Source organism: Diorhabda carinulata, chromosome X, assembly GCF_026250575.1.
Source record: "Diorhabda carinulata isolate Delta chromosome X, icDioCari1.1, whole genome shotgun sequence".
In the NCBI taxonomy this organism is placed as follows: Eukaryota; Metazoa; Arthropoda; class Insecta; order Coleoptera; family Chrysomelidae; genus Diorhabda; species Diorhabda carinulata.
The window spans coordinates 49,243,569-49,256,312 of NC_079472.1; the positions used below are offsets into that span (position 1 = coordinate 49,243,569).

Consider the following 12,744-nt stretch of genomic DNA (forward strand, 5'->3'; position numbering starts at 1 on the left):
AAAGTTTTCGATTTTGATGCGTTTTAAAATGAAAAATAAAGACTGGCAATCTTTAAATTTGTTAATAGCAATCATCTGTAATTTATGTGTTTTATAAGCTATTATGGAATGTTATTGTTACAGCATGATAAAAGTGGCATTTCAAAAGCAATTTAGATATTATATAAATGTTGTTTATTAATATTCTTTTTTACCGTCACTTACACACATATTCCAGAGGCGTTTTTATTGTTTTTATTCCAATAATTCTCTAAACAACTAATAATCAAAACTATAACAGTTTTAGTATATTGAGAAAATACTCGTTTCTAAATCTATCAAATAGATTGTCACAGGGGATATAATTATTAGCGATGTAAAAATATTTACATTCGGTACCTTAAATTTAATAGGAGTAACATTCAAAAATGCACCAACATAGCATTAGCACTTTTTGCATTATTTAAAAAGTATGTATTTTTTGTTTATTTTATAAGTTCTTGATATGAAATAACATTTAATTAAAAGTGATAAAATAAAATCAAATTTTTAATACATAAGAAAACGATTTTCATTGGTGTTCAGTTGTGACGTTATTGTTTTAATAAAAATATTGAGCAGTTGTTTGCTTGCTATCGTTGCCAGTGTACTGTTATAGTTTTCATTCATCAGTTGTATAAATTTGTATATATAAGAATAAAGTGAATAAATCTTTTATAGGTTAAGTTCTTACATTTTTACGTAATCATGTTAAAAATTGAAAGCATATACAACTTAATTATTATAAAGTATTAAAATGGATAAAATTTTAACCATACTTACATTAAAATGATCTTGGCAACAAAAATAATTACATATCGCAGGATCGTCAATACGACAAACATTTTCAAACCATTGTTGTTGTATATTCCAATTTCTTGGCATCCTAAGAAAAAAACTTTAATAGGTATTTTAGTCGTGGTAATTCAATATTCTGACACAAAACACGATTTATATATCATTTTTCAGATTAATAAATTAATTAATTAATTTTAGAATAACCGAGAGATTAACTGCCGTATTTACTTTGTATCACATGTTCAATGTTTATTTTATGTTTAAGCTACCTACAAAATTTTTTTGGGTGTCAGCATACAGTTATGTACACGACAACTAAAAAGCGAACATTTCGTGAAAAAGAGGGCCAAGACTCATTTCACCTGACCAGTTTCCTAGGGAAAAACCACTCGAACATAAATCTAGATCCGACCTAAGAGATCTGAGACTGTTCCATGGAAATTGTGACCTTTAACTAGTAAGCTCTGAGCGTAGATGAGTCACTGCTATCTCAGAATATATAGTGGAACAAAAGATTTTCCATCGAAATATGAATTTTACAAGAGAATTTGTATGCTATAAGATCTACTATGGTTGTTTTCCAATTTATTAAACACCTTGTTCACGAAACATTAATTTTGCTGCTTCCATAAATATGAGAAAGTACTGTTTTAAGCAGGCCGGTTATGACTCTATTTTAAAAATCTAAATAAATTCCTACATAACCTCAATTCCACAGTTTGTGTTGAGAGCGCAAGTTTGTAACTCATGTTCAAACAGTTATCTGGTGTTTGAAGGACAAGGGAAACATACACAGCTCTCATTAGGACCATTTGAACATGCATGTGATCGATTTGGTACTCAAATTGTGCATTTGAAAACCAGTATCTGATTTCACGGTAGGTTTAACTGAAGAACAAAGTCTTAAGAGGTTACAACGCGTATTTGGTAATGAACGTTCTTGGTGCTGGATCCGGAATAGTGAATTCAATTCAACGTGATCAACCTAATGTGAAAACAATTATTTCACGATATTTCAGCATGATAGGATAGCCGTACACACTGAACAGCCGATAGTTGAACTTATAACTACATGAAAATAATATAATAGTCCTTGAACATTCACCATATCCGCCTAATTGGGTTATATGATATTTTTGGTTATCATTTAATCTAAAGAAACATTTACGTGGTGGACATTACACGACGGAGAATGAGAGCGATGCAGCAATTAATCAATTTTTTTCGGGCATTCAAGCTTTTAAGTTGTGGAAGCTTCGGCTACAAATGTGTATTGATGATTATCACTTTGAATATAAATGAAATCATTCTCCTAAAAAACTTTGTATGTTGTATCTCAAAATATTTTGTGTGACCCATGTAAATACATCGTCCTAGGTATTCTTACAGGGCTTCTAATAGAACATTGTCATTTAAATGAACACTTAGAAAGAATAAAGATGATCACCGGCGACTGTAGGTTTTATGGAGAAGCATCGTAACAGATAATTTCTGTATACACCAAGACAGCGGGGGTATTCGTGCTCGAAAATGAAGTACATAGTAGGAATAATAAAATTGTCACAACTAAAAGCATTTATCAATGATTTGCGATTATACAACGTTAGCATACATGTCCACATAAAAAGAAAAAATAAAGAAAATAAGATGTACGACTATTAAATATATTACAATCATATACCTTATGTTTTATTTTTTTTACAGACATATGTGCATGGTTATGCGAGGAGTCCAAAAGATAAACAGTAAAACTGTTACTTCTACAATGTTAGGCGTTTTTCGAGACGACCCTAAAACCAGAGAAGAATTTTTAAATTTAGTTCAGTCTAAGTAATTTTTATGAAGATATATCTAATCGTTTTGACCACAGGGTATAATTGAAAAATTCAAACTTAACAGTATTGGAGGTTGAAACTCCCCCAAAAAAGAATTTTGATTAGGATATGAACCCACATTCTTTTTTTACGTTTTAATGTATCTCAAAATAACACTAAATAAATAAGGCAACAGAAAACCAGTATTGTATGTTTTTAAGGCGATACTATTAGTTGGAAAATATATTCCAACTAACTTTTTTAGAGAAAATAAGGTAGTTAGATATTAATTTATTCTAGAAAATCTGATTTATATTATTGATGTAAAGGGCAAGTCAAAATTCCAGTTTACCTTCAAACGATAACTTGGTTATCGAATCGCGCGTCAAACAGTGTATTTGTTGTGTGGTGTAAACAGTGTATTCAGTATGAATATCGCCAATGGTTCAGGAAATTCCAACTTCCTGTTATTTTGAAAACTGAATATTAAAGATTGTGAAGGACATTGCCAATAATTCTAAATAGTATATTAAATAAATCCTGATACAAATTTTGTCATTGTTTATTAATACTCAAATTTAATGTTTAAATTGAGGATCTACTGTCATAATTGCTAAAAGTGCACTCCATTTACTTACAGTGAAATAACCCCAATACCTATAATCTATAAGATGTTATCTTTCGTAATTGTTCAAATGTGTCTGCGGAAATAGCCGGAAATAAGTTGTGCTGAAACGTAAATATTTTAAGTTCACTGACGTAAACCGTAGATTTAAGGAAAAACTAAAGGTTTGAGGTTCGACTATCGAGTTGACCATTCCATTAAACTCATTACAATATTCCTCACCCGTCTTACTTTATCATATACATGTATGTGAGGATTTGCGTCACTGTATTCACATTTTCATTCATATAGAAAAGCTTACGCCACTAAAAGAAATTGTTTCGACAATATCTGGTTGTTGGTTAATTTCATATTATTACAAAATGTTATTACTCATCCATTCTAAATTTTAATTGGTAAAATTTGTTTTTCTTACAAAAACTATACTGTGACTGACTTCACAAGTAAATGTAACTTGAATTGTTGAAGAAGTAGTATTAACTATTACTTTACAATCAATAATAATCAGTTTCTAACTTTTACTAAGTTATGTATAATCGTTCAAAGATAAGAAGGGGTCTTTTGAATAACACTATATAGGGTGTTCAGAAGTAATATCTAGTATAAGTGATTCTCCAAGTTATCTATTGCGTTATGGATATACAGAATATTGATATTTTTGCATGACAAATTATTCGTATCACCATTGCTTATTTCAGACAGACAGTCTGTTTAAATCCGATATGCAGATCTAATTTGTGTCCTCAACTTTTATTTTCCATAATTTCTATGAAAAACAATGTGGTTCATGGAGATTGCAACATCCCCCTCCCATACAAATAAACTTCAAATTTCTCCAGCACATCGCCTTATGACCTTTTCTGTAAAACGAATTTTACATATTTTTTAAACTGTGACTAATTTATTTGCTGTGGACTTTTTCTCTCAAAGCTGTCCATAAATTAGGTATCATAAATAAAATACATAATAAAAAATGTTTACAGGAATTTTTTTATCTTAATCAAGACGATGAATAAATGATATATTTCTTTTAATCTTTGAAACACCTGTTTTTAAAAAAGATATTTTCGATATTTTAAGAAATAATTTTTATTGTCTACTTATATCTGTTTTGTTTATTGCAAAATTATTTTTATACATATTCTGTAAATATACGTTTATTTGTTTATATTGTATGAAATTTTTTCGAATAAATACTTTATTTAGTTTTTTCACGTTCTTTTCTTCACTTTGCTTCGTTATTTTGTTTGCGAGTGAATCTATAATCTCGCGACACAATTTTGATGAGTACTCAAATACCGCAAATATTTCTCAAGCTTTGAACACTAATTAAAATGGATGTATTTTTTGTTCCTAATATTCTGTCTTAAAATGAGAACTATAATTTCCACGTGAAAATAGGTAGTTTTATTCACTAATACATATTTTGAGATTTGATATTAAACTTTAATTCTACTTAGATAACTTTCTTCTCCATTGAATTCAATTAATTTTTTCTTGAGTACGAATTCACAATATCATAAAATAAACAGGATGTCAGTTTTTGGTGTCAATTCAAATATTCTCGAATCACTCCTGGTAAGCAACAATTAGTGCTGACCATGCTATCATTGCGGAGCTTATTGATGAGGTACTTTAACTAAATTCTTCGGTAGGTGTCAATAACGAAGCAGATTGATAATTTTTATTTAAAATATGCAATTAAGTTATATGTAACTTCATACTTATTACCTGATATTTCAGTTGGGATAGAAGATTGATCATTTGAACAGTAATTCTGTTTGTACTATAACCAGAATTATTATGTATAATAATTCAGATTCATCAGTGTAGAAGGCGAATTGTATTTGTTCAAATGGGATATTGAGAGAAGAGAATGTTTAAATATTTATTTTTATATGGTGTTATTTATTGTATACTAATATGAATATAAAAGTCGTTCGTTATATTATGTGTGCATTTAGAGAATCCAATAAAGATATAACTTTGCTTATAACATATTTCTATATAATTAATATTTTTCTAATGTTACATTCTTTTACTAAATTATAATTTGATTTTTAATTACCTAATCTGAAACAGATCGTAAATATTTTTTTTATGTCGAGACATAACAAAATATAACACAACATTCATTTATTTGAAGGTTCAAGGCTATTGTTACATAGTTTTTGCAACATACAACTAAAAAATTATCTTTGTTAAAAAATAAATATTATTCAAAGTCAACTAACTTTCGATCATTTTCTGAAGGTTTCGTTTAAAAATGACCGATTTCGGTCTTATGAACCTCCACAGTGCTACAATTTAACATATTAGCAGCACTAAAAGTGCTCCTAGTAAATGTGAGACTCTCATACTTATAATTTTTTCGAAATTTAATTTTTCAATCAATCAATTCAATTCGCTTGATCTTCGGTCTCTGATTGATCAGTTTAAATGTTAGTGAAGAGGTAGACTTAGGTATCACAGGCCTTTAAATGAAATCGATCATAAAAAACAATAATGTCGTGTAATAAACTTAATTATGAGGGTCAGGAAATAAGTTGTAGCAACCATTTCCATTCTTGTTATTCTTGTAGATATGTGAAAAGATCACAAACGTAATGTGTCGGTCAGTTGATGATGAGTGTTGTGCAAATGGAAGTTACCCATGTTGATGGCTTTATTCCCAACAAATTCCACTAAGTCACTATAAAGTTTTAACGCGTTTCTTTCTCGGAGAATGGCTATTTTGATATAAGCACACTGCTCACCTCAGGTAACTTCCATCTTGCATGATACTTACTTATCGATCTTTGTGCAAAATTAGATGTAATTATGATTTATCTACCGATTTGAAGATGTGGATCTTTGCGAACAAACTGCCATTATTGATGACCTTGACTATCCAAATTTTGATTTTATGAACCGGTCAGTGTCAAGAAACATTCACATTCTTCTACTAGCTCCAGTTGCTCAATAAACATTTTATTCGTGCTGTTATTTGACTGATACTGACGTGATCGATATACATTCATATTATCTCAGTATCTTTTTTTAATAACTGCAAATCCATATCTATATGAATTCCCAGAAAGCATTGTATGTACACTTAACTAATTTATTGAGTCAAAACGATTAATAAATGTATATAAAAAACTTGGTATTCAAAAAAGTAATACTATTTTAAATATAAAATGTACTTAAGATATATTAGAGGACCACAAAATATATATTATTATTATGTATAACTGACACTCTAAGGTTGTTAACTGATTTTCAAACGATATTCTTTAATGAGGCGATTGGCTATGGGAAGGGCACTTTGCTCGATACGAGGTGTAGCTATGCAATAACTGATGATATGTCTTCCTTCATCAGCTCCTTTAGGACTTTTCAAATTTTGTTCCTTTTAATTTAGGCAAACTTTAGATAGAAATCGTCGCAAATTCCAGCTAATAAACCTAGAAACCGCTAGTCAATTGATGAGACTTGAGTATCAATTCGACAAACAATTTTGCATATTAAATTTTTCATATTTTCATCTGTATAAGTTCATACGAACTTTTTGTAACACCGTCAGTCTCTAATTTTATAGCTATACCCCGTATAGAAGGTGATATTTTAGTATAACTACGGTCAGCCGTTATAAAATTTATTCGAAAAAGTTAACAAAAATTATAATCAACTCTATGCTTCTTATCTGGAGAATATGCGAATATCCGCAACACATTTACATGAGTCAGGGAGAGGTAATGAAAATTCTGTTTCAAAATTAGTTTTTTTTAATAATTTTTAAAAGATAGATGAAAATTGACGTTTCGGCTAATTTTAACTCTTTATCAAAATTTTGAAACAGAAGAGACCTAAGTACAGAGTAACTAGGTCGAATTAATCTGAAGGAAACTTAGCAATGATTATTTTAATAAAGAAAAAATATGTAAGGATAGTAAAAAATATTCAGCAATAAAAATTATAGAGATCCAAGGCACTTAACGACATTGTGTAAAGTATTTAGAAAGATGTTCATTTTTATAGCAAAATCGCTATAAAATAAACCATTAGTATATGAATAATAAATAAATAAATGATTATCTATTTTGCGTTGCAAGTTGACGAATATTAAATAAAAATAATTTTAACCTAACAACCTATACATAAAACATGTACCTATACAATATCCGTATTCGATATTCAAATGAATTTACTAGATTTCTCAATGTATGTATGTCGATAATATTAATCTCATACTATTTTAAATTTCATTTAGTAGAGTTCATATTAAAGACAGATTTTAAAAGTGCATAGAAAGAGATAGAGAGTGGTAAACGAATGCTCTTTCTGTCTTTTACAATTATAAAATCCCACTTACATGCCGCTCTTTTTAATATCAATATTAACTCTATTTTTCATTAGCCGATGTTGCAGATTCTTGATACGCAGTTTCCCAAATGAAGAAATCAATTATTCATGTGGTTGTGATAATGGCAAATTATTCTTAAGCGTGTTAAAAGTAGCCTTATCTAAAAAAGCCAATGTGCACATCATAAAATAAATTATTAATCCCATTCACAAACAACTAGCCTACGAGGAGAATAATTGTTTGTCTCTTGGTGAAATTATCAGGATTTTATATTTATAGGGATTCTTGGCAACGGCTCGTCCTACATATTCCTCGTTAGTACAAATTTCATTCTTTGTGTTTTGCTATTCACTGATTCAATACTAACAAAGTGATCCATTCATATTTTAAATGCTCATATATTTGAATGTATCCATCCAAGGTACCACTTTTGATTTATAATTTCTCATTCTTTCTTCCAATACCCGACATATACCGGTTTGCTTATCCATGGAAAAATTGTGTTGAAAAACACAGTTTTTCAACACGGAAATCATTTAAATGATTATTGTTATGATCATTTATCTACAGCCTACCTGCAGTTTTGCTTGATCATTATAACGTGTAATAGAAATATTTTTCATATCATTTTATCATAGGTTCCTACAATTCAAAACAATACAAATGAAAGAAAGATCCAGTTGTCATATTATTTACTAACATTATATTTAGTTAGTAGTACAAATTGAAAATATTTATAAAATTTGAAGAAAATTAAAAATATAGCGGAAATCCAACAATTTAGATTTGAGCTCACAAAGATAAAATTATACACCAAATCCAATTGAAAATAAAATAGGTGAAACCATTTGAATTAAGGAGAGAATCATGATTTCACTTTTCACCTTACCCTGTATTCAGATGTTCATAAGTGATTTTCGTTCGAATTCGTCGAGAACTAGACATTATTGTTAACTTACTACGCAAAATAATTATTTATTTGGTAATTATGAAAATAGTGTTGATTTCGTTGCTATTTCGATATAAGAATGGTGATATCTCATTATATACCTCATATAATTTGGTAAAACTGCATATTATAGGAACAAGCATTATACAATTTTAAAAAACCGTATGATTGCTGTTTCCAGATAAAAAACATTTTGACTAAAATTTCTGTTATCACACTATAAACTAAATCTGTAGATGCTTGTCAAAATAATCCCCCAAATATTTTGAATAATAACTCGTTTCTCTATCAAAAAGTGGCACGATCTCTATGTCCCAATTTATATGTCGTTTGAAGTTTTCTTTTTGTAATGTTCGGTCTTCAACTGAGAAAAAGTTTTACGAATACTACACTACAAAACAATTTATTCTACAATTTATCACACTTATAAAAATATGAAAATAGGTTACCCCAAAAGAAGATCAAAATACTAGAAAAAAATCTACCAGCAAATATTTAATATTTTTTAATTGTGTCTGTTATACATTTACATTATATTCTATTGTTGTGACACTGTTATAACATAAGATACTTATATACATGAATAAATTCTTTATTATGTATTACTGTGATAATATATAAAAATATATTTCCTGTTAACGATTTTGTTATATAATAGGTTTATTGCCTTAAAATGAAAAATAGATACAAATTGTTAAAAGCTATTATTTTGTATATTATACATTGATTCTAAAAACTAGTATTGTACATTAATAAAATAATGAGATTTTATGTTCACTACAAAAATATTGTCTATTTTAAATTAGGAGTTATATCTTATACCTGTGAAAATCATTTGAATATTGAAATGAGAAATGCCAATTCTACTAATATTCTAATTTAATATTAGTTTCAAATTCGATTTTCTATTAACCTAAACCCTACCCATGATGTAAAGACTACAAGGTGTGTCTTCCCGAGGGCTCATTTTCGACTCGTTCTGAGCATCTTTTTGGGAGCGAATTTTCATTTGCTGCTTCCCAGCTGGTGCGCAATAGCACTCCTTGTAGTCTTTACATCATGTATTCAATTCAAATGTTTCAAATTGGCGCGTCGTTTTGGGAGCGAATTCTCATTGGCTGCTTCCCAGCTGGTGCGCTATAGCACACCTTGTAGTCTTTACATCATGACCCTACCTACGAAACCACTACCTACGATACCACTACCGATAGGTAATTTGGTACTTTGTTAATGGATATATCTGTGGATGAACAATACAAGTATGAAGGCTATCAAAAAGGTTGGAAAATTATTAGTGTTTTTACTAGAAGTATAGAGAGTACAGAGAAAGAGTACAACCTGTGTATATGAAAAGTGTTCGTTGAAATGCGTTAAATAAGCGTGGCGACGCCACATTAGCATCAAGGTAAATTTCATTTAGGTTATATTTACTACATTATTCTGTATACAGCATGTCGTTGAAATTTTTAAGAATCAACTAATGACTAAAAATAATATTAAATTTTTTGCCTCTTCGTACATCAATTTATCTACAATGGCTGAATTTATACCATGCCCTTCGTCTACACCAGCGCCATTCTGGAAGGTTTTGGAACTATCATATATCGTATACAACTTGACACTGTTTCAACTTTTCTCCCATAATAGACTCTTCCTTCTTTCTATCACCCATAACTAAGAGGAGCATTTTTAGAAACCCCATTAGAAATCGCTAAAAAAGTAACTGAATTGGGCGCAAAGACATAAAATACTAGTATTAATAAAATTTAATTTTGAGTGCAAATTACATTCAGTACTATGAGTAGAATCCGAGTCGATGTTTAAATTAGTGCTAAAAACGGTTCAAATATTTTAATAAAACTATAACAAGAAATCACAAGCACACAAGAAATAAAACAGACTCTTTTTATTTGCAATCATATGTCAAAAATAAGTGAAACTGTCTTTGATTCAACTATAGAGGGTAGAAAGAAGTAGCATTCTCTCTTTAAGCTGAAAAAAGGCGCTGTACGAAAGTGTGAAGAATTGTCTTCAGGGTAAATAGCATTTGGCGCTACCTTTAAAATTTACCCAGATGCTAATGTGACGTCACTTTCATTTAACGCATTTTGACGGACATTGTTAATATATACAGATTGTTCGTCTTCCTCTGCCGTCCATAGATCTAACCAATCAGTAATGTAAAGGTTTGCCAACTGAAATTCAAATAATTCCTCTCAGTTTTTTAAAAACCATAGAGTTAATATAAAAAATAAAGAGAGCGAGCTATGGCAGCGAGTTTAAAATGGCACGAATTGTTGATATAGATAAAGAACGGTATACGAGATATATCTCTTTCTACTCTATTCTAAATAGATCCAGATGACTTCGAAGTTTCGATTGGTGGTAACTGTAGAGAGGAACAATAACAAGCTTTGATTTAAAAAGCGCCTAGAGCAAGATAAAGAGTGGTAAAGCGATACTTTTTCTTCCTTTTACAATAGTTAAATTCTCTTACATGACGCTCTCTATATCTATATTGCTAACTCTGTGTTAGACACAACGGGTAAATACGATCAGGTGGTTGCTTTGTTTGTTTGTGTTACTAACCTTCAAAAAATTTTAGTAAAAATTTCATTATATATGAAGAAGCCCTAGGGTATTTATAGTGGTGTAGATTACGCAAATCATGCTAATCATAGAAATAAAAATAGCACCAACACCTCATTGGATAGAAAAATGGCTAAAAAAATAGATTAAACAGATATGGAAACTGTTAGTATTCCACATAATGATTTTGACTACATTCAAATGATTCAGTTAAAAAATAATACTTTTGTTAACTTATATAAATAAAACCCAATGTGCTTATTTTAGTCTTTTTAATTAATAACGTTGTGATATTGAATTGGTGATGCTATTGTGCGACAAAATATTCGGATATGATTTGTTTTTTTAAGTACATTACAAATACGTACCCCTAATATTTAGAAGTTGAAGACAATCGCCATGTATACATTTCAGTATAATAAGTGTAAAATATATTCGAAAATATAATACAATTTAAATATGTGTTTTTATTCATAACCTGTTCCTGAAAATTGTGATAACAACACCATCAAGGAGTAATTTCATGTTGACGTTCGACGCTGCACACTGGGGTAAACATCAAATTATTGTACATTGTAGTTTTAAGGCCAGATTGTTGAACGTGCAAAAACAAAAATGTAAGCCCCCATTATTTTTTAACGAGGAATTGATTTCTGTATTCAAATTTTAATTTTGATGTTCAGGGTGGCACAGAAGACACTTTTTTTTTAATTGAAATCCTATTTCCAGCAACTTTTACTCAAGTCACTTTTTTGATTGAAACAACTATATAAAAAGGTTCCGGGATTTTTCGGCAAACCAAAACCCCCTTTTCCATATAGGTACCATTCAATTTACAATGAATTTTTTGTGCATTCAGAACTCCTTTTTCTTAGGAGTAGCAGTCCAACATCGTGAATCCATTGTTCATAAGCCCAGTCATAATCTTTGAAACTTGGTTTTTGCTGAAAAAATTGAAAATGTCGCGATTTTTGATAATATTGCTTTTAATACTATTTTTATTATTTATATTAATATAATTTTATTTCTTTAATGGCTTTCTTGTTTTAAAAATTCATGGTGATTAAAGACAAACCTATGTATATAAAGTATAAACAAAGATAAGAAACTAAAATTTATAGGGACAATATTTGAAAAAAGCAAGAGCTAAAGGAAAAAATTCAAAACATTTGTTTCCTCGTAAACAGGTACGAACCCACAGGTAATTATTAATGGAAAATAAACTATAAATCTTACAGTTAACTTCTGTGGAGATATATTTCTGAGCAATTTTCTCTCTGAATGTTTTACATTTTTTTTTATTTTAAACCATTTTTCATTGTGTTCTTGAAATCTGAATAATGTGCAAAAGAATTACATACTTATTAATTCCTTAATACAAAAAAAATTACGAATAATTTGAATTAATGTATAGATGAACTACTTTCCATGAATCTCTCAAAACAAAGTGTTTCCAAGACAAAAAATTATTCTAACTTTCTCTTAATACTAAAGTTTTTTCAAATGACGAGGAATGCACTAAATAAATGAAGTTAAGCATTTCGAGGTTATGTTGTCGACGTCACAGAGTGCCCTACTTGTTTCGTTGATGTCAAAGTTTGCTGTC

General features: G+C 29.4%; 1 protein-coding gene and 1 long non-coding RNA gene across 3 annotated transcripts in view; one reads left to right on the forward strand and one right to left on the reverse strand.

Annotated features, from left to right (window-relative positions):
• The window catches only part of LOC130902493 (GTP cyclohydrolase 1), a 49,825-nt gene extending 45,360 nt beyond the window's left edge, over positions 1–4,465 (forward strand). Inside the window, exon 4 of the mRNA XM_057814683.1 lies at positions 2,521–4,465. Within this exon, the coding sequence (XP_057670666.1) occupies positions 2,521–2,650 (130 nt within the window). The 3' untranslated portion in view covers positions 2,651–4,465. The remainder of the gene's footprint in view (positions 1–2,520) is intronic.
• The window catches only part of LOC130902494 (uncharacterized), a 32,504-nt gene that overhangs the window by 9,954 nt on the left and 9,806 nt on the right, over positions 1–12,744 (reverse strand). The window contains exon 3 of one of the 2 annotated variants that reach the window (XR_009060403.1): positions 802–904. This is a non-coding gene — a long non-coding RNA (uncharacterized LOC130902494). Of the gene's footprint in view, positions 1–801; positions 905–8,882; positions 12,083–12,744 lie in introns of those variants that run through there. The other variant, XR_009060402.1, reaches the window with a different exon arrangement.